The sequence below is a fragment of the Clytia hemisphaerica genome, unplaced genomic scaffold, assembly GCF_902728285.1.
Source record: "Clytia hemisphaerica strain Z4C2 unplaced genomic scaffold, Clytia hemisphaerica genome assembly, whole genome shotgun sequence".
NCBI lineage: Eukaryota > Metazoa > Cnidaria > Hydrozoa > Leptothecata > Clytiidae > Clytia > Clytia hemisphaerica.
In genome coordinates this window covers 785845-809011 of record NW_027103510.1, presented here as the reverse complement: position 1 = coordinate 809011, position 23167 = coordinate 785845, and the positions used below count along the sequence as shown (strand labels likewise).

The 23167-nt window shown below is 37.0% G+C and overlaps 3 protein-coding genes across 4 annotated transcripts; all 3 read left to right on the top strand.

Annotated features, from left to right (window-relative positions):
* The first annotated feature begins 567 nt into the window (after positions 1-567).
* On the top strand, positions 568-15255 carry LOC136799086 (putative leucine-rich repeat-containing protein DDB_G0290503). Of its 2 annotated transcripts, none has more exons than XM_067055770.1 (8): positions 568-867; positions 3382-3610; positions 4327-4719; positions 6215-6534; positions 7553-7690; positions 8696-9138; positions 11740-13949; positions 14381-15255. In XM_067055770.1, exons 1-8 carry the CDS (start codon positions 696-698, stop codon positions 15000-15002), a joined length of 4527 nt encoding a protein of 1508 aa, XP_066911871.1. In that variant the 5' UTR covers positions 568-695; the 3' UTR covers positions 15003-15255. The 2 variants fall into 2 exon arrangements, with proteins under 2 accessions (XP_066911871.1, XP_066911870.1); XM_067055769.1 differs by having other exon boundaries at positions 569-867; positions 7550-7690; positions 14381-15254.
* A 1816-nt stretch (positions 15256-17071) lies between these two features.
* Positions 17072-17737, top strand: LOC136799040 (ribosomal protein L11 methyltransferase-like). The gene has a single exon (XM_067055718.1). The coding sequence runs from the start codon at positions 17072-17074 to the stop codon at positions 17735-17737; it is 666 nt and encodes a 221-aa protein (XP_066911819.1).
* Positions 17738-21101: 3364 nt separating this feature from the next.
* On the top strand, positions 21102-21767 carry LOC136799039 (ribosomal protein L11 methyltransferase-like). Its single transcript, XM_067055717.1, has one exon. It carries the CDS (start codon positions 21102-21104, stop codon positions 21765-21767), a length of 666 nt encoding a protein of 221 aa, XP_066911818.1.
* Positions 21768-23167: the final 1400 nt, after the last annotated feature.

Here is a 23167-nt window from a genome sequence, read left to right as displayed (position 1 = left end):
AAAATCTAGGAAGGCATCTTTTCCAAAATAATCCAATAATCCAGGAGCAATAAATTTGGAAAATTTTTCTTTTTGTTTCCAGCAGACCTTAGATGTTTCCTGTCTAGAGAATCCGGGACCAAATTTAAACGGAATGTCGTTTTTTAAAGAGAATCTCGGCGCTCAATTAAAAAAATGTAAGAACAGATGAATTTTTCCAGGCCAGTAGTCGAGATTTAAACTCGGAGCAGATGTAAATTTCCAGGACGCAGGAACTTTTTTCAGGAACAGATACGTTTATTTATCCAGGAGTCTGGAAAACAACAGGTACATTTTTCCAGGGAAAGTTGCCATAACAGATAATTAGTAATTTCTAGCCGTTGGCTGCACTTGAAATAATTCGTGTAACTTATGACATGCCTGGCTGCTGCGCGTACTGCGCGCTCTCTTCCGCTGCGCCACAAGTCAAGAAGAAGACAAGAAGGATGAGAGAGCAGCCAGAGAGTGGAAGAGTGGAACGGGAATTTAGGCTGAACGGGAATATCCCAAAAATGAAAGAAGTTCTTGTAGTGCTTTATTTTTGTTTACATCGGCAATGCAATGGCTTCCAAAAACCAAAATTCAAACAAAACAAAACACAAGAGATTTTCAAAATGTCGAGGTGGAAAGGTGAATTCAAAATCTCCTAGATGAATTGGCATTCGATTTGCTAGAAGATGCCTAAAGGTACTGCTAAACCCAGTGCTAAGAAGAAGGAATATAGTTTGCCATGTGTTTATTGCAATAACAAAGTGACGTTTCCCAGTTCTGAGAAGTTAAAAGAACACTTATTTTCAAGGCACAGAAGCAACATTTGCAAGCAATCTCATGAACCTTCGTCGTCATACAGTAAGTTTTGAATATAGAACCACTATTTCCCTGTGTAAGGATGTACACTCTTGGATAAGCGACACTCTGCTGGATAACCCCTAAAAAGGCACAAACACTGATGTTTTTAATACTGTAAGGTTTAAAAATTGTATCAAAATACAAAAAGTAAGAACGTGGAACTCGTAACTCGTATTGATATGATTTTTTTTGGTGTTTTTGTCATTTTATTTTGGCCTATCATACTTATCCTTCACCCGGGGGTGGGGGCCCGGTGGGGGGTACTTAGACAAAAATGGGTGCTGGGTATGTTTGGACGGTAAGGTCGGTTTTTTCACCTTTCAAAGTCTCTCTAAAAAGGTAGCAAAAATCTGAAAAATTTTATTAGTCTCTTTAAGGGTCGGAAAACTCAAGAGTAGGGAATTTTTCAAAAATCGAAGAAAGGATCACCTTTTCAGCAAAAATCAGTCTCTCTAACGATCCATTTTTGGAGTTCCCATCCGCACATACCCCTCATCCGCATGACCCCCGGGTCCTTCCTGGCCAAGATATTCATCATACAGTACGTCTGGGTCAGTATAAGGGCCTATAAGATACACGTTTTTTATAAGAACATAAGGCAACAAACATTTTAAGGCTTTACAATTCAAATCCAAATTCGACAAATTTAATTCAAAGGCTTGGAAACATTGGAAGCTGGTATAAAAAATGTGTAGGAGTGTATATATAAGTAACATAAATAAATCATAAAAGTTACAAGTATGAGCAGCGGCCTATCCGCCGCAGAAGTTGGGAGAGGTGGAAGTCGGCAGGGTGCCCCCTCCAGAAAAAATATTGACTTAATTGACGTAGGGTCTCTTAACATGATGTACAGGTATCGGTGTAGATTTTGTGACCTTTTTTTGGGAAACTTTTGATCTTTGGTCCAGCGCGCAGCAGAATGGACCTTTAGAAAGCAACTGATCGAAAAGATTTTGTCTTTGTCGGGGCCTGCGCGCACAATAGATTAACAAGTCCAGGCTAAACCAACCGCCGATCTAGAATTTTTACCCCGCCTACCCGCGCGATGTTTGACCTATGTTTTGGATTGAATTGGTAGTATAGTCAAATTTCCCGGTTAGATTAAAGGGTTATTTCAGGTAGGGTCAGATAGGGTTAGGGCCAGGGTGGGGGATGGGAGTTAACCCCTGGTTAGGGTTTTAGCCCCCGGGTAGAGTTTGGAGTAAATGCCATGTTTATGAGCAACTTTGAACTCCATGGCCGAGTGGTTTAAAGGCGCTGGCGTTCTAATCATAGGTGCGTTACATATAGTGGGTTCGAATCCCATCAGCGGCAAAAGTTTCGAAATTTCGGGAAATGCATCAAAAACTTTCAAAACTTAGTAATACATACAAAGAAAGTGTCAAAGAATAGAAGCTCAGAGTGGAGGATGGGAAGGAAATTTTTTTGCGTGACTTAAGGAACCCGGTACGAACGACATTCGGTTATTGCCACGTCAGCTGGACCTTCACGCCGCTCCGGCTTCTTGTTTTATTGTCAAATGCAAATCTCATAAGCTGTTTGAATGACTATTTTTATGAGAAATATCGTTGTATAACACACACAAGTAAAAAGCGGTACTATATCACCGATCCATGAGTCTCTGAGATACTATCAAGTAAAACAAATTTGGAGCTCTTGGTTCGATACTGCTCTGATACAAGAGTGTGAGAGGTGTCTGGTGTATTTACTTTTCCTTGTCAGGTTCGACTATGAAAGGATAAACTATCCTCTCGAGTCGTTCGAGTATATAGCTACTATACACCAGCATCTCTGTGTGTCGCATGCACGAACTGACAGAGTCAGGTTAGCGCAGAAAGTGATTTCCCTATCCTAGAATAGTGAGTGTTGTCCTGGATAGGACTCATACACTCTTTATGACCGAATAAAAATAGCGAACGTAGCTTTTGTTCTGGTTGTATTCTAGCCCGGGGTCCACTTAGAGCTTTTTTATGGTCTTTTTGGCGCTGATAAGTGGCCCGGTAGTATATGGTAATATGGTTTTGCCTAGGCGGACTGTAAAACAGTCCGCCAGATTTTTGTCGTTTTTGCCAGGTAAAAAAAGAACAATGTAATGTTTTTATTTGAAAATAAGTGATTCAAAATCTGTTATTGATGTTTGCTTCTCATGCTTAATTATATTTTTCAACTTCGAGTAGCTTTTTTGTTATTTGGATTTCAAATATTTTTTTTTCAAAATGGCGACCTCGCCAAATGCTCCTAGTCTACTTCACTGGACTCAGCGTCATAAAAAATTATCAAAAAGCAAAGTTCAGCCAAAAGTAGACTCTAGTCTAGTTGTATTCCAGCTCGAATAATATAATAATATATATGTTTTCAAAGATTTAGATACAGTCTGCGAATCACTCTGTTTACTTTTATCAGAAATGATAAAATGCAGGGATCGATTTTTGTGTTTGAGCACATCCGAAATTTTAAGATTCCCCAGGGACTTAGTATTCTCAGTGAAATCATGAAGTCTTGATTTTATTCCAGGTATTCCTTCACAAACACAACCAGTACAAAGCCAACAAACTATTCAATCACAAGCCAACACACTTCTTCAACAAGCTCCTGTCATCCCGCCAAAACCAGGAGGAACAACAGCTCATCTGAAAAGCTCTTCAACATACAACCCTCCATCCCAATCCTCAGGAAGTGTTACTGGACATGGAGTTGGTGCTGTTGGGTCGATCCGTTTTAAAAACAGTATCACTGCCTCAATGTAAGAATACTTTTTAACACCCCTCACAGACTCGGTAAGATTTTTTCTGCCACAGTGGGGTTGAAAATAACGGAATCAAACTCGATGGGTCGCTATTTCTATGTTTTATACGTATGTTTTGAGATTTTAATTTCTTTGTTTTCATTGGGGATGGAAAAAATAGCACTATTATTGAGGATCTTTATGTTTATTTGATTTTTTTTCAGCGGAGAATTGAAATATAATTTTCCACTGAGGACGATATTTTGGTCAAATTTCCAGTGGGAGGGGTCCCACCGGACGTCTGTGAGAAGGGGATGTTTTCAAGTCTTTGTGTGTTGACCGTACCCATGCTTCTCCAGTGATTTTTGTTAGACTTCTCGGCATAGAAGTATGCAGCAGCAAGTCTCTATTGCATTGTTAGCTGGAGATTTTCAAATAACTATTGATGCTCTCTAATTGGTTGCTCTATTATTTGATACACTCCATTATTCGAAAATATTGAAAGTCGCCGTCAACAAGAAACTATCAAGAAAGAAGGTCTTCTACCCTACCCCTTATTCGATGAAAATTCAATTCCCCTTGAAAATTGAAATAGAGAGCGTCAACTGTAAATTATTTTCATAAGGGTATACCATCAAAATTCTTTTCCATTCCCTCTTCATCCAGATTTATGAAAAGGGATAGAAAATTTCCGAAAGGAACTATTTAATTATGTATCTCCCAAAACTTCATAGCTTGGCAAACTCACCGAAGAGAGCCCTTAAACAACAACAATATCAAGAATCAAGTATCTACACTAACATTGGTGATGACGATGACTTCGACATTCCACCATCAGTGTCCAGCCTTCTTTCAAAACCGCTTTCAGCTCCGGCAAGCATGACCAAGTTTACAGCATCCACTATCAATGAACAAGCTGGCAATTATCGACAATCGACATCCAGTATCAATGAACTACCTAGCAATCATCGACAATTGACATCCAGTGTTGCATCAAAATTCCTTGCTGACGGCAAATTAGGACATTCTCGGTCAACTTCAGATTTGGATTTGATGTCTGGAATGCAGAATCGGAATATGCAACGGATGGTTGATTCGTTGACTGATAGAGAACGTGAAAATATCACGTGAGTTATTCCTATTCTTACTTTAATTGGATTAGTTTCCAGAGATTTGATTTGGCGTTTTTGTGAGTTTTTGCGCTTTTCACGAAAATAAAACTCGTAAAAATTGTTTGAGATTGCTGACTCGCCAAATTAGATCCACGCCAAATTTTAAAGATTAGATTTTCATTACGACTTCTCACTTTCGGTTCTCTGTAAATATGCTGTTTTAACAAAAGAAAATGGTTCATCCATTTTCAACTGACTCTTGTCTGAGTCGCAAAATTAAATCAGCATGAAGTATTTGAAAACGCTGATTCGCGAAAATGAATCCAAAAAGTTTAGCGATATTTTAAAGCTGACGAAATTAAATCTCAAGAAATTAATCTGACTAAAGTAATATTAATCAAAAAATTGCATAAAGGACTTTCATTGATAATAAAACTGTAGCGAGGAAGTTAAAAGGCCATTTGTATGGAAGCCGAGAAGGGTCAACGTGCGATCTCTTCCGAAAGCTGTCGAGATTTCTTTCAAGCTGTCGCGTTCCCAGAAAGTTTCGCGTTCTCAGTCAGAAACTGTCGCGTTCCCAAAAACTGTTGCGTTCCCAAAAACTATTGCGTTCCCACAAAATTGTTGCGTTCCCAAAAACTGTTGCGTGATTTCAGATGTTACTCAGGGAATCCTCTTTTGTAGCATTGTGACGCGAATTCATGTTAGTTTTTGAGAAAAAAAAATGCAAAAGACGTCACCTTAAGTGGCTTGAAACCACATTTATGATCGATGACAACACGCTTTTACTTTCTTTTGATCCGCCATTTTGAAATAAATATAGTCGGTCGGATTCATCGTCCATTAGGTTTTGATTTAATATAGGACATGCAAATCACAGTTAGGCTCGGCTGAACTGGCGCTTCCACACATTAATTATTCTCCAGTGCAGGTGATTCCCAACGGTTTCTTTGGGAATCACCCTAAACAATTTCTGTTTTGATTGAGCCTCTGGCTGGGAACACGTGAGATTTTGAGAACGCAACACCTTTTGGGAACGCGACACCTTTTGGGAATGCGACACTTTTTGAGAACGCGACAATTTCTGGGAACGCGACAGTTTTTAGGAACGCGACAATTTCTAGGAACGCGATAATTTCTGGGAACGCGACAGTTTTTAGGAACGCAAAAATTTCTAAGAACGCGACAATTTCTGGAAACACAACAGTTTTTGGGAACGCGACAGTTCTTAGGAACGCGACAATTTCTGGGAACACGACACTTTTTGGAAATGCGACAGTTTGAAAGAAATCACGACAACTTAAAAGAAATCTCGACAGCTTTAAAAAAATCTTGACAGCTTTCAGAAGCAGTCGCACGCTGACCCTGCTCGGCTTCCATACATCTGTTACTTAAAAATTCTAAAAAATTGCAGTTTGACCTGATTTCAACACGCTTCGATCACGTTGAGGGTATTTCAGAGGTGTTGCAGATATACTATAACCATAATCTTAAACTACCTTTTTAATAGGTTACGTCACGAATTGGAAAGCCTGAAAGCCGAATCACAAGTTAAAGACGAAGAGCAGACACGTGTCAAGCAAAGATGGCGGAAAGAAGCCGAAGACGCATTACGTAATCTAAAAACTACCTTGAAAGACGTCACAGCTCAAAAACGACTTTTAGAAAACCAGCTTAGTGAAGTTGAAAAAGAAAAGGAAAATTTTCGCGCCAAGAGTGATCATTTAGAAAAGAAGTTAGCTGATTTGCAAACAGAGGTTGCTAGCAAACAACGAGACATGCAGATGTATATGCAAGATAAAGGGGCAAGTGAATCGCCAGGACCATCAGGTGTGAAATTATTAATACTTTAATTTATGATTGCATAGCTGAGACTGTTCATCTAACGTTTCCAGGTCATCTAAAAAAACGACAAATAACTATCAAAAGCGACAAAAAGAACGACAAACCCTAACCCTAACTATCAAAAAACGACATATTTCGCCGTCCCAAACCCCGAGCTTGGTCAGTGACAACCACCCCTACATATTCATTACTTTTTGTACTTTACGCTGTTCAGCAACTAGCGGTTTAAAGAACAAAAAATTACGCATGCGTATAAAAGTCTCTAATTTAGTGAGCTGGAAACATGAACTAACTCATAGTCCTTTTAACCCTTTGATATTTAGTAAGCTTTGAGGGGCTGGTAATGAGTGTACATGGGAAAATTTCTTTGTGCACGGAATTTTTTGGGCGACATTGAAAATAAATCATGAGAAAAATCCTGCGAAATCCCTGCTCCATGTGGGATTTTTTCTCTGAGTCTCTGTAGTAGGGTCCAAACTATTTTTAGCATTTGAACACTTTACTTTTTAATGATATTTTACAATTGTCACGGAATGTATTTGAGCTCTCATTGTCAGCGCTAAAAAGAAATTTCTCACGTAAACTCTTTGCTAGTCTTCTCACATGTCAAACGCGCCTTTAAAAGTTGCTTTAGTTAACTTGGTTTAGTGTGAATTACTGGATTTACCCTATTTACCAAAACATGATAAAGATTCCACTCCTTTTATTGTACCAAGGGCGACCTAAAATAGGGCGGGGTCATCAGATCCACAGAAAGTAGAGCATCGAGGAACACCCGATTTGGATTTGGATTTAGAAGTTTAAATTATCAAAGCTTATTTAGTATTAATTAATTGTTAAGCCTATTTCCCAGGAGAGCTGAAATTATACGGTATTTGCCCATCGGGGACGAAATTTTGACCAGATTTTCCAGTGGGGTTGGGTCCCACCGGGTCTGTGAAACGGGGCTATGATAAAGGATTAAAGAGGAACCTTATGAATAATTTTCTTGTTAATTCAGCAGGTGCTACCAAAAAGGAGCGTGATCTTGCTAGACTTCTAATGGCAGATTTGCAAAAACTCCGTCAAGAGAACGAAAAGTTGGTTGATTCGATAACAGGAAAGGATGATATGATAGAAAGAATGAAAACGAAACTGACTGGTAGGTGTTTTTCATTATAAAAGCAACATAAAAGATTGGAAAGAGATTTCTTTTTTAAGTTTTTAGATTGTAGTGTTTCAAAATCAGCTCTGTAAACGATGCATGTGGGGTCTATTTTTCCCCAACTCTCTGGATTACAGAACAATATACAGCAGGATTTCCATAACTCAAATGACCAGTTTAGGGGATGAATTCTAGTGGAGATGCGAGTTTTCAAGATTACAGTAAGAGAAATACGCCATAGAATGAGATATATAAAACATTTAAAAACAATATGGATGAAAAAAGCAGTCCAAACAGGGGGGGGGGTGCTGTAAAAATAGCCCCATTTTTCTGGGCCTTTTTTTTTTATATCCGGAGATCTTTAACTGTGCCGACAAGTTTTTTCAAGACGTTCGACTAATAGTGGTTCGAATTTCCCAAAATTTGAAAGTAAGGCCAGAAAGCCCGCATAATTCAATATTAAATCAATATAATAATAGGTTTGATTTTAATACAACTCTTGGGTTTGGGTTAAGCATCCTCAAATTCTAAGGGTTAATTGGTGTATTTAACCTCTAACAGGGGTCTTATTTAGGCCCTACAAATGGCGAATTTAGCAGAAAAAAGAATACAATTCGCCGTTCGAAAAGTTCAGTTTGCTGCCTCAAGTATATATTTACGGTAATCAATACACTGTTCTTGCTAAGAATTCACCGGCCTAGAATCTAGAAATCGCCAGAGTTTCCATTCGTTAGCCTACCAAAAACAAAGTAAAAACCCCTGCTTTAAGAATTACCGTGTTTGTGAGCATACCTATTATTAAAGAGATTGAGATTAAAACTCACAAACATGGCGGTAAAATTACAACATAGTATAGGCTTTCTTATACTATGATTACAATTAAGTGATCTTGTACGCGTTTCTAAGAGTGATCTAACCCTGGTTCCTGAAACACAACCCAGTAATTTTCACAAAAACTGTTAAAATCGCGTATATTCATGATATATTGCACTTTATTTTCAGCTGCACAAGAAGCCAGTTCAAAACAACCCATCACAAAACCATGTGAAAAGAACCACAGTAATGCCAATCCACAAGAAGTCTTTGAACTAAAAAATGTCATTAAAAGTTATGTTGGAAAGAACGAAACGTTAGAAACAGTCGTCAAAACGTTGAAAATTGATAAAAACAAACTGTTGAATCGACTTCAAAATGCTGACAGTCAATTAACGAGTTTATCCAACAAAATTACACTATCCAGATCTCAACCGAATTTATCATCATCAACTAACTTGGCTCTTGGACCAGCTACTGGTGGTGGAGGTGGCTCTACTATGAATCAAACAACCAATTCTCGTCCCACAATGGATCAATCACAACCTGCGTTGACAGCATTGATCAATAACAGTTTAGATCAGATTCTTGGCATCTTGAAGAAATTACCTCCACCATGTCAACATTCACAGGTTGGTCACGTGACTTGTCTATGGAATGAACACCCCTATGTTACAAAGCCGGTAGAGTCTCTGTCCCACCGGCTTTTTGAGCTTAACCTTTAGACCACGAGGGACGCGTATATGCGTCCAAAACAAGCCAAAATACTGAGTCTCAGGCTTGAGGCCATAGCTCCTGACCACTTGATTTAAAGATTTTTAAAGAGGCATAAACTTTTAAAAAGAGTATAAAGATTAGAAAGAAAAAAATTAGAAAAATTTCTATTTTTTCAAAAAAACAGCGCGCACAAAGGGTTAAAACAATAGATTTTCTTTCCCCATTGGGATTTCTATAGAAATTTTCACAGAGACATGATTGCAAATGGACGTGCATTTTGTGTATTTTTATCACAGACATATCTATTAGTGTTAAGATAACTGTGAGTATTATACGCTTGGGATTTTTGCCAATATTGAAATACTTTTTTCGTCTATCTCTTTGGAAAATAAATCGACAAAAGTATTTAGAGTTACACCAGGACACCAAAAAAGGCTTCTGTATGCCAAATATCTCAAACCATCTGATTATCTCTCTAAGTGGACCACGGGCTAATAAGAAAGTTAGCTATAAAAGAAAAACCTTTCTTAGCTTAAAATAGAATCCCCCCTAAGCGGACCTTTAATTCACACAATCACGCAATTCTTTTCTCGAAATACACCCATTGGGCTTTCCCAGAAAAAAACCATACACCCCCTGTTGAGGAGGTCAATTTCCGTTCCTAGGGGGTAAGGTTTGAATGTTGCGGAATTCCATAGGGGTTAACAAAAATCTATTAAAAATAAGCGGAATTTCATGGGGTATTGTTTGAAAACCCACAAAAATTCGGAATTTCAGAGGGTTTTGACCCTTAAGTTTCTTGGAATTCCAAGGGGGATACAGTATTTTAGGTTGGAATTCCAGGGGTAGCTCATACAAAAGGTTGGCCCTCTCAACAGGGGGTGTACAGTTTTTTCAAGAAAAGCCCAATTTCTGTTCACGCAAAGTTTTCAAATACACGCATTCACGCAAATCTTTTGAAATTTTAACACATTCACGCAAGTGAAAAAGCCCATTCACGCTTTTACACAAACCGCTAAAGTGCCCCATCAAGGAGCCCAAGAATGTCTATTATTGCCGACCCAAAAAACTCGTGCAATACTCGATATTTTACTCGTTCCGAGATTTTACCGATATTTTTCCTCGCCTAAAGGCTCGGAAAAATATTACGGAAAAATCTCGGAACTCGTAAAATATTTCTCGTATTGCACTCGAAGTCATGCGATAACTAGTACTTATTGCCGACCCAAAATATCAGCGTTTTGATTGGTCGAGAGCATCGAGATATTTGCGATATTTCATATTTCTTTAGTCTGGAAATATGACCGCGTTGACTTTTTGGGGACTGGGTAAGCGGCGGGAGAAAAATCAAAACAAAACAGCCGAAAAGATAAAGAACTGACTTTCGGAGAAACTGGCTTGGGAATCAAAGGGAAAAACGCAACAAAAATATGTTCAGATTAACTTTTACTTTGGAGTTCTTCCATAAAAGACACAAATCAAATCTGATAAACTAAGAAATTGTAAAACTACTTGACACGACCCAAATATTTTCAGCTTTTGGTATAAAATTCGTCCGTATGTAACCAAACAGTTTTTTATCAATGCATACAAAAAACTTGAGATTCTTGAATGTTTGCCAGTAAGATTTCTCATAACATAGCAAGGGAAGTGGTGATTTTTGAAAAAGTTCTCTCCTAATTCTCCTTCTTGACGAGGTACGTCCTTGAATTGTAAACTCAGCAATCATTTATACATCTTCCTTCTAAAATTCGAAACAATTAAAGCTTGACGATAATCAAGAAAGTATCCAAATTGTTTTGCTCTTGAAAAAAATGTTGTTCTTTAACCATTATTACAAGCATACATTTCCATCATGGAACTCCTTTCCTCTGCTATTCTTTTCCATGCATCGAAACAAAAACATAGAAAAAGACTGAATGTTATCCATCTGATTAATCCAACGATGAAGGGTTCCTTCTCTATCGAAACAATACTGTACACCATCTGCATTTTGAATTATCAATCTAGAAACTTTCAATTACATCTCTGAAAAATCTGCAACTCTTCAAAACAAAACTTCTCGATCGTATAAAAATGATCGAAAATGCTCCTCTGTTTTGTTTTTGTGTGAATATTGTCGGCGGGAACATATCGAATGTTTTATTGTTCGAATCTAACGTTCGAATTAGATTTTCGAATAAAAACATTCGAAACTACACAGAAGAAAGAATCAAGGTGGAAGTAAGTTTTAAAACAAAAACAAAAATAAATTTATATCAGGACAATTTTTTTGAGTCGACAATAAATTAGTTATCACATGACTTATCGTGCAATACTCGATATTTTACTCGTTCCGAGATTTTACCGATATTTTTCCTCGCCTAAAGGCTCGGAAAAATATTACGGAAAAATCTCGGAACTCGTAAAATATTTCTCGTATTGCACTCGAAGTCATGCGATAACTAGTACTTATTATGCATATTGATATCACAAAATTAGTTTTCATTAAAGTATGTTCATATTTTCTTTTTCAGGGTCCGGAGGTACAGCATTTAACATCAGATTTGCAACGTGTTAATCTTGAGCTAGTGGAAGAAAAATCAAAAGTGTGCCAGTTAAGGAAAATCGTCCAAGAGCTTGAAGAAGTGATAGAAAACGAAAACGACGTTTTGAAAGAACGCGATCAAAAAACAGCTGAGATTCAAAAACTACGTGCTAAAATACAACTACACGAAAACAATGAGAAGGTACGCAAGCAGTTAGCCAAAGAAAAGAAATTACTTCAACGCAAAAGCTCGTCTATGCAGAAAGAACTAAAAGTCATCAATACTCTTTACCAAACTTCTGCCACCGATATTGCTCAAAAGGATAATCATATATTGGAGTTGTTAGCTGAGAGGAAACGATTGATCGCTTCTAATGAGAAATTTGCCAAAGATTTAACAGCTGTTAATACTAAATGTATGGAGTGTGAGAAATTGGTGGAAAAGTATAAACGAGAAAGTGCCTTCTTGGTCGAGAAACTGAATGCTGGTGCTAAAGAGCGTGAAGAAATGAAACAACGGAATGAATCTTTGGAGGCACGAATTAATGAAATGGCGTCATCAAATGATATGAGAGAAATCAAAACAAGTTTAACAGACATGCAGAAAACATTTAACGAGATCAAAATGAAATCGAAAAATTCTACTAACGTTGAAAGTAAACTGACCGAAGATCTACAAACGGTGTATAGGAAAAATGATGAATTGCTAAATCGTATAACAGGTTTAGAGAATCAGCTTTATCATGAGAAAGAAAATGTTCTGACTCTTCAAAAAGTGGTTAAAGAGAAAGAAACAGAGATCAATGATTTGGATACACAAATGGAAGAACATAAAAGCCAAGCCGAAATTAATGCTTCGCAAAGTGAACTTCACAATAACATGAATGAAAGTAAATACGAATCACAAATCGAAAATTTAAAACTTGAAAATGAGATTTTACAATCCCGCGTAATGATATTAGAAGGAATTAGTCATGAAATGGACATTTTAACGACCGAACGTAATAATTTGAAAAAAGAGAACACACAAATGAGACAGCGTCAATCGAGAACGGATAAAAGTGAAATGGTATTGGTCGCTAATATGGCAAACGATCCAGAATCAAAAGAGAAAGTGATACAAGAAATGTGCAAAGTCAGCAAACTTGACGAAAACGCGAAGGAAAAACTACAAGAGATGCTATCGATGCCTGGTTTTGAGCGTTTCTTATCCGAAGATATGAGTCCTATAAATCTGATGAGTGATGCTTCATCATGTGCTACGTCAAAGAGTTCCAACTCTGTCAAAAGTTTGAGTCGTGAAAGTGTTTTTGAGAAAGAACACACCATCAACCATATGTACCAAGCATCTTCAGACACCCTCATGGCGCCCGAGGGATCTGCATCTTTTGAAGACGTCATTCAAGTCTACCACCCACCGCCCACTGATGATGTTGACGCAACGGTCGATTACAACGGTGGAACCAGTCTGGGTCCTGATAGCTCTATCCACCAATCACAGCCAAGCCCTGGATATGTTAGCCAATCACAATCGAATGCTGGTCAAACACCTTATCGTCAAAACAATGTGAAACCATCTGCACTTCCTCCACAGTTACAACGTCAACTGGAAAAAGCTTTCGATAAGTCACCCTCCAACGTTTCGTTAGATTCCAACATGAGTGCCAAGCTGGATCGTATTTTCTGTGAATCAAAAGCTTTGAGCGGTGATATTGCAAGAGGAACGTCACACGAAAATGTCAATTATAAACAAGTGTTGAGTGAATTCAATAAAATGATCTCAAAGATGAGCGGTGCTTCCATCAATGAATCAACAGAAGACGCCGCTTATTCACCAGTTCCCACCCCTACACCTTCCAGTCGAAAACGTGTCACATTTTCTGATCACGTGGTAGATTTCAACCAATCAGAAAACGATACTTGGTCTATGTCATCAACGATGAGCTGTCAATCAAAATCCACAAATGATGATAAGAATCAACGAGATAAGGAGTTCTTCGAAGCCTTGAAAAAGAATTTTCCTTCCCTTTCAAGACATGAATCTTCCAGTGCTGGTGCTATCCCACCTAAACCAGAGTCTCGTAGACCCGACCAGCAATCTCCATCTGTCATCCCGTCTCCGACTAAAGCGCCACATTCACCGAGAGGTCAAACAAGTTTGACAGGACAAGCTCTCAACCTTATGAAAGCTGAGAAAAGGTAATATCCAACCTTCAATTGCTAATTTTGAGAATTTGCCTTAATTTTTGGTTAGTAATCTTTGTTGATGTGCCTTTTTTGGGGAAATTAGATAGGTGTCTGAATTCAAATTTTTACTGTTTACTTAAAACGTAGGCTGCTGGCATCCACTTACGGATTTGTGCTCTTCATAAGTAATGCTTAATAAAAACCGGAGTGGGTGGTAGATTATTAGGCATTATTATCTAATACTACATTGGGTTTTGTAGAGGTCTGCGATTCAGGCTAACTTAAAAGGTAATCTTTAAAAAAAAGCGTCCTTGTTCCCTGACTTTTTGGATAAAGTGTCGTTAAATGTTCTAATGATGGTGTAAAATCATAGATCGATCGGTTTCATTGCACCATGATTGAGGCCAGATCATTCTACTGCTCAATTTTTTTCCAATCTTTAGCTTCATCAAAACAGAGACGAGCAATACAATGGCTTCATTCGATAATTTCGTTCAACTACTATCTAAATTTGAAACCCAACCTGGTATAACATCTTCCTCGCCGATGATACAATCGAAACTGGTGGAATCTAACCAGTCCACTGATCAGGCACTATCTGCAATGCTGTCAGCATATCATGAAGAAGTTGGTGAAAGACAGTTGAACCTCTCCTCGCCTGGTAACGGCGCTTCGAATCTAGCATCACCTTTATTAAACGGATCTTTGAACAGCTCTGGAGGTATGAGTCAAGACAGTAAACTTCCAGTCACTCCAAAAAACTTTCTGAAAAATTATCAACCCCTTGAGAACGTTGAATATAATCCTCAATTGGTTGGATTAGCGAACCAACTTTTTCAGGATGATAGTTATAATGGTTTACCAGTTCAAGATGTAAATCATACTCGACTGCTTGAAAATACTTCGTTTGATGGCCTACGCGAAGGAGTTGTTTACGAGCCTAAACTTCGACCACAGTTGAACAATCCGCGTCTTTATAGTCGTTCATCAACACCAAGTGGTCAATCAAACTCGCCATCGTCTAACCAACCTCCTAATTTCTCGACATCTTTATTGCACCAATAAACTGTTGCTTTTGCTGATGCACGAATAATTTGGGAATAGATTGTCTTTTGAAAATCAGGTTGGGAGTTTCGCTTTGGTACTCCTTTCAGCTGCAAACGAGACGGTTTTTTTGGCTACAATTTGAAAAAAGAGGTTCTAGGGATTGGGTTTGAGTCAAATGACGTCAAACCCTTTTAGAAATTTGACGTCATTCGTTCTGGGTAAACAAAAAATTCATGAGCTTTTAATGAAGAAAGTGACAATAAGTTTTTTCTTCTTTTTTTCTGTAGAAATTTTTTGACATTAAGACCCACACAAAATCGAAGTTGCTTCACGCTTGGTAAGGCTGTAAATTTAGAACGTCATGATTGATATTAATGTTTGGTAGGAAAACCTCTACCTTATTTACAGCTCTCCTAATTGTCAGTTGTGCACTATTGCCCGATCGAGAGACGCCTTGATCCAGGGACGATTTACCTGTCGTCTTGCTGTGAAAGAGGCAAAGATAAGTTTGGCTTACGAGAGCTTGCTGAAATTTTAAATTAAAATGAATCGATATATTTTCGGTCAATTCTCTCCTACGTTCGACAGTTTCTAAATTTGGCATAGATTGCATTTCAATCATTTTTAGAATTCAAAAAAGGCTCCTCAATCAACGGCGGACCCACCTTGATTTAGAGGCATTCCTTGTTCGTGCAATAGTCCGCCACTGATTTTATCTTCTATTATTCGAAAATTCTGCTGAATTCAAATTATTTTTAGCTCTGTAAGTAATCTCAATTTGCAAATTTTAAAGGTTAAATTATTGGTTATATTATTTATTTATTTATAGTTTTTATCGACAGTTTTTGTTAAACACTCCTGTCTCACAGCCCCGGTGGAACTTTCTAAAAATTTATTTTGAAATCCCCATGGGGATAGAAATTCTATTGTTCCGAGCTTAAAATATCCAATGGGATGGTTTTGGAGTGCAATTTTTACATTGGATTTCGAATGGGGATTACATCAAAGTCAACTCCCTAGTAAGGCTGAAATTGTAGGGTATTTTTCCCACCAGGGACGAGAATTTGGTCAAATCTTTCAATGGGGCTCGGGTCCCAGCCTGTCTGTAACACAGGGGTGTTGTTAATAATATGCATTTTTGAATTTTTTCTTTCGAAATAATATTTTGAGATTTTTTTAAATAAATTTTTATGAACAAAATAATGTCAACAGAAAAATCACATGCACATGCCTGTTTTATTTGTTTCCTTTTATTATAAGGAATTTGATATCTAAATTGGTTAGACATGGCAACTATTTACATTAAACAAAGTGTTATCATTTAAGATAGATCAAAATTGATAATTATAAGAACAAATTAATAGCTGATGCTAAGATTTTAGAAATGACTTTAAGATCAAAAAGTTTAAGAACATTTTAAGGTTTTGTGGGCTCTAAAACCTTAGAAAATTACAGTAACATACTAACGAAATGCTAAAACTGAGAACATTTTCAGGCTTCAAACCTGAAAAGTAAAGAATAAAAGACGGCTTTACAAAATTCTGATGTTCTTATATTGTCAATATTTTGTGTAATATTACAGGGAGGCAGCAATGATGCTAAATTTCACTAACAAAATATTGTTGATCTTTATATAGCAGAACTTTTGTTTATATTGAGCTTCTGGAAAAATACGGCGAATCAGTAAAATAAAAGGTAAATGATGAATGTCACATGAGTAGACAGCTTTTTTGTCGTTTAATATTAGCTTATAAATAATTCATAATTCCATATTATGTTTTTTTAATTTTCGACTGTTTTTTCATGTTATTCAAAAGTCTAAAGCTAAAAGCATGGAATATTGTTATAAGAATTCGGCAATGGAAAATTTAGCAAGTAAATGTTTCTACTAGTGGAGTTGAGAGGGGGGTTGGGATTATTTTGTTATTTTTTTCAGTTATATTATAAGAGGTGTATGCCTTATTTTTATGCTATCAAAATATTGAGGATGGCTGGATTACATAAAGCGTTCAGACTAATTTGAGTTGCTTTTCACGTCTAGAAAATAAATATATCTATCTTGAAGATCTTAATCACAAGACCGCAAAATGGCTACAGAAGCGAAAGACAAATTTTTCTCTGGCTACGAAGAGGCACGGCAAGCGGGCAAAATAATCGATTATTACAACGATAAGGCAAGTGTGTACAACGAAGCACTTGAACAAGCAGGATATACAGACACTACCCTATTTTGTTCCAATCTCCTAAAGGAATATCTTTCTGCAGAAAGAGGTGAGAACAAGATTGCTCAGCTGGAAATTCTCGATTTGGGTTGCGGTTCAGGATTAACAGGCGTTGCCCTACAGAAAGTAGGGTTCAAACTGGTCGACGGTGTAGACCCAGCTGACAAAATGTTACAGGTGGCAAGAGAGAAATCGGTGTATAGAAATCTCTCCAACGGTATCATCACAGATACAGAAAAATTGAGTTGCTTCCAAGACGAGTTGTATGATGGCTTGTTATGTGGTGGATGTTTCACTGTGGGTCATATTAAGTTCAATAACGGTATGCCAGAAGTTCTGAGAGTTCTCAGAAAAGGTGGAGTAGCCGTCTATACCATTTCCTCTAAAATGGATAGCGCAGTAATTTTGAATGAACATATGCCGTTTTTTCTTCGCAAGCAATGCGAGATGCTCCGCGTAGAGAAGAGATTTTATTATTCAGGCAGCAACGATAAGAGTTATTGTGACGTGTATGTCATCAAGAAGTTGTAAACTGTAAAATAGAATACTTGGAAATTGTTTTTAAATTCTCTTTGCTTTTAGTTTTAATGCTTTTTTGTAGAAAATTATACTACGGATATGACTTTTTTTGTGTTGCTTTTTGTAATGCTAAATGAATTTAAAATACATTCTGGGTGTTTTACCACTGACGGCTTAAGCTGACTGGGTTAATGTAACGTAACTTTTTCATAAAAGGATGAATAGCCCGAACTATTCATATAATTTTTGGATGAAAAGAGATGGTTGCACGTTAATTAAAAATAATTTCATCTCCCACAGCAAATCTGTTGTATTTCCTGATCCGCATATCCTTGCTCTTTTATTCTCTCATATATGCCCTCGACCATGTATTAATGGATTAGAAAATGTGTGAAAAATACAAAAGATTCAACGATTTTACTCCTGTGTTGCTTTGGGAAATACAATATTTTTCTGAAAAGAAAAAATTAACTTTCAACCATCTCTTTTCATCCAAAAATTATATGAATAGTTTGGGCTATTCAGGGGGGGGGTGGTTTGTAGGGGTTCGAAATACCGTTTTCCCGTCAAAATTTTTGCTGAATCCCGAAATCCCGAAAATTGAAAAAATAATAACACCGTCACACCGGCTTGTACAGGGCAAAAATGTAATCCCGTCACACCGTAAAAGTACAAACCCCCCCCCTATTCATCCTTTTATGAAAAAGTTACATTAACCCAGTTAGCTTCAATCAGCCGTCAGTGGAAAACACCCTCTCCTTTTAAAATGCAGTGAAATGATTGATGGTTTTGTTGATATTAGAACTACACGTTCTGTTTTACGAGAACATCCAAAATTTTTGAAGCTTTCAAATGTTCTTAACTTTCTTAGCTTCTTAACATGTTCTAATTTTCGCAAATTTTTGAGAATTATGTCCATTTTTCTAAGAAATCGGGTGTTTTGTAGTCCTCAAAGCCTTAAAATATTCCTAACTTGTTCTTAATATTTTGGTCATAGATGCCTTTATGTTCTTATATAGTATAGTTTGTTTTTATAAAATATGCATATTACTTGGACAGTAAATAAAGATATCTGATAAACTCTAGAGTATCGCGGAAAACAGCTGAAACTCCCGTAAACCTGAAACGCCCGACCCGGACCGACCCTCACAAATGCGTAAAACCTCTTGTGGGAAGTTAGTAGCGAGATTATGTATCTGGAATTCTCTACGGCTGCGGCTAAAGTAGCGAGGGAAATGGCGAGTAGAGGCTAGTAATGGCGGGTGAAAGCAAGTTCGATATTTGACGTACGGCATTATGTCGACTTTGCTTATACGGTGTTTTGGTGTTTTTCCCGTACAGAGCAAAGTAGACAACGACATGTCGCCTTTGGTGACGACCCGTACGGGCAGCCCCGCAACCGTAGCCGTAGAATATCTCCGATACATAATCTCGCTAGTGTACTTTGGGTGGGACAATGTAGAATGTGGAATGGTAGAGTGTGGTTAATTACGTGCGTCCCGTAACGTCGTGTCCCGTTCCTTTGTGGCTTCGTGCTCTCGTGGGTCCGGAAAATATTTCGTGGGTCTTGCAGAAAAGTCGTGGATGCAAAAAAAAATTCTCGTGCGTAGTTCGTGGCGGTTCGTGGGTCCCAAATAAATAAAAGATAAATACAAACTAATATATGTTTATAAGCTAATTTTTTTCGAAGCATTTTTTTGTGCTACATCATTAACCGAAAGAGTGACATTTTATATGAAAGCTACTTTTTGTAAGAATACAAAAAAATATTCCTAACTTTCTTTACTTGCAAGAAAGGCGCTTAAAAATATTGTCACGACGTGTGTGTGTGTTTTCTTTTCTATCAACTTTTACTTCGTTTTTTGCTGATCTTACCACATGGAAGGAAAATTAAGTTACAGGTCAGGGGAAGTTTTAAATCACGCTTAAATCACATGCCTTCGAATTTCTCTGGTACCCAGTGAACGCTCACTTGAGAATCTTTAGCAATACTTAATAGTTAGTTGCTTTATTATACGGAATTTGATATCTGAATTGGTTAGCCTTGGAAAATATTTACTTTACATAAAGTTTCATCGTATGTATTGCTACATTTTTTTGTTATTTTTTATCAGCTATAAGAGGTGTACGCGTGATTTTTATGCTACAAAAAATAGTGAGGAATGGCTGGTTACAGAATGCTTTCAATAATTTGAATTTCTTTTCACGTCTAAAATATAAATTTATCAGTGATTTTCCGCAATCATCTCATTGCAGAATATTCATAATTATAAGAACAAGTTAATAGCCGAGGCTTAAAAATGACTTTAAAAAGGAAACCTTGGGAAATTTTTTTATGAATAAAGCTTCAAGATCAAGAATGTTTTGTGGGCTCTAAAACTTGCACTCTTAGAAAATAAGTGTGACATAATCACAAAATACTAAAAATGAGAACAGTTTTAGGCTTTATTAAACCTGAAAAGTAGAGAATAAAAGACGGCTTTACAAAATTCTGATATTCTTATATTGTCAATATTTTGTGTAATATTACAGGGATGCGGCAATCACTGGGCGAAATAAGAGATTTCCAATCCTGAAAATATCTTGAAACTATGATATTTCTATATACTTTTGTAAATATGGAAATTTGAGTTGTGGAAATATCATAACATATTTCATGATATTTCTAATTCTGAAATTCATTGAAACATCATATTTTCAAAATATTTCCAATTTTTGGAAATATCATATTTCCAAAAGTTGGAAATATTTTGAAAATATGATATTTTATATTTGGAAATATCATGAATTATGGTATTTCCACAACTTTGGAAATATAGGAAAGTCATATTTCCATATTTACAAAAGATATTTTACATATTTTCAAAATATTTTCAGAATTGGAAATTTCTTATTTCGCCCAGTGAATGATGCAAAATTTCATGAAAAAATATTGTTCACTTTTACTAGCGAAACTTTTGTAAATATTAAGTTCTGGAAAAATACGACGAAACAGTAAAATGAAAAGGTCTTAGAGAAATGATAAATGTCACATGAGTGGACAGCTTTTTTGTCGTTTAATGTCATTTAATTTTCGGCTGTTTTTTCATGTCCTTAAAAATTAAAAAGCTAAGCAGGACAAAATTGTTGTAAGAATTCGACCATAGAAAATTTAGCAAGTAAAATAATTCTATTAGGGGAGTTGAGGGAGGGGATTGGGATTTGTTTTGTTTGTTATTTTTTATCAGCTATTATAAGAGGTGTACGTCTGATTTTTATGCTACAAAAAATAGTGAGGAGTGGCTGGATTACAGAAAGCTTTAAATAATTTGAATTTCTTTTCACGTCTAGAATATAAATTTATCCGTCTTGAAGATCTTTACGAGAAGACCGCAAAATGGCTACAGAAGCAAAAGACAAATTTTTCTCTGGCTTCGAAGAGGCACGGCAAGCGGGCAAAATAATCGATTATTACAACAATACGGCAAGTGTGTACAATGAAGCACTTGAACAAGCAGGATATACAGACACTACCCTATTTTGTTCCAATCTCCTAAAGGAATATCTTTCTGGTGAAAGAGGTGAGAATAAGATTGCTGAGCTGGAAATTCTCGATTTGGGTTGCGGTTCAGGATTAACAGGCGTTGCCTTACAGAAAGTTGGGTTCAAACTGATCGACGGTGTAGATCCAGCTGACAAAATGTTACAGGTGGCAAGAGAGAAATCGGTGTATAGAAATCTCTCCAACGGTATCATCACAGATACGGAAAAATTGAGTTGCTTCCAAGACGAGTTGTATGATGGCTTGTTATGTGGTGGATGTTTCACTGTGGGTCATATTAAGTTCAATAACGGTATGCCAGAAGTTCTGAGAGTTCTCAGAAAAGGTGGAGTAGCCGTCTATACCATTTCCTCTAAAATGGATAGCGCAGTAATTTTGAATGAACATATGCCGTTTTTTCTTCGCAAGCAATGCGAGATGCTCCGCGTAGAGAAGAGATTTTATTATTCAGGCAGCAACGATAAGAGTTATTGTGACGTGTATGTCATCAAGAAGCTGTAAACTGTAAAATATAATACTTGGACAATTGTTTTTATATTCTCTTTCTCTTTCATTTCGGGTGAAATTCTATTTCTCTCATACATGCCCTATTAGTGGATTAGAAATTGCGTGAAAAATACAAAAGATTCAACGATTTTTCTCCTGTGTTGCTTTGGGAAATACAATATTTTTCTGAAAAGAAAAAATTAACGTTCAACCATCTCTTTTCATCCAAAAATTATATGAATAGTTTGGGTTATTCATCCTTTTATGAAAAAGTTACATTAATCCAGTTAGCTTCAGCCGTCAGTGGAAAACACCCTCTCCTTTCAAAATGCAGTGAAATGATTGATATTAGATCTACACGTTCTGTTTTATGAGAACATTCAAAAATTTTGAAGCCTTCAAATGTTCTTAACTTTCTTAGCTTCTTAACATGTTCTAATTTTCGCAAATTTTTGAGAATTTTGTCCATTTTTCTAAGAAATCGGGTGTTTTGTAGTCCTCAAAGCCTTAAAATATTCCTAACTTGTTCTTAATATTTTGGTCATAGATGCCTTTATGTTCTTATATAGTATAGTTTATTTTTATAAAATACGCATATTACTTGGACAGTAAATAAAGATATCTGATAAACTCTAGAGTATCGCGGAAAACAGCTGAAACTCCCGTAAACCTGAAACGCCCGACCCGGACCGACCCTCAGAAATGCGTAAAACCTCTTGTGGGAAGTTAGTAGCGAGATTATGTATCTGGAATTCTCTACGGCTGCGGCTAAAGTAGCGAGGGAAATGGCGAGTAAGGCTAGTGATGGCGGGTGAAAGCAAGTTCGATATTTGACGTACGGCATTATGTCGACTTTGCTTATACGGTGTTTTGGTGTTTTTCCCGTATAGAGCAAAGTAGACAACGACATGTTGCCTTTGGTGACGACCCGTACGGCAGCCCCGCAACCGTAGCCGTAGAATATCTCCGATACATAATCTCGCTAGTGTACTTTGGATGGGGCAATATAGAATGTGGAATGGTAGAGTGTGGTTAATTACGTGCGTCGCCGTGTCCCATGCCTTTGTGCCTTCGTGCTCTCGTGGGTCTGGAAAATATTTCGTGGGTCTTGCAGAAAAGTCGTGGATGCAAAAAAAAAAAAATTCTCGTGCGTGCGTAGTTCGTGGCGGTTCGTGGGTCCCAAATAATTGAAAAATAAATACAAACTAATATAGGTTTAGAAGCTAATTTTTTCGAAGCATTTTTTGTGCTACATCATTAACCGAAAGTTATTTTATATGAAAGCTACCTTTTGTATGAATACAAAAAAATATTCCTAATTTTCTTTACTTGCAAGAAAGGCACTTAAAAATATTGTCACGACGTGTGTGTGTGTTTTCTTTTCTATCAACTTTTACTTCGTTTTTTGCTGATCT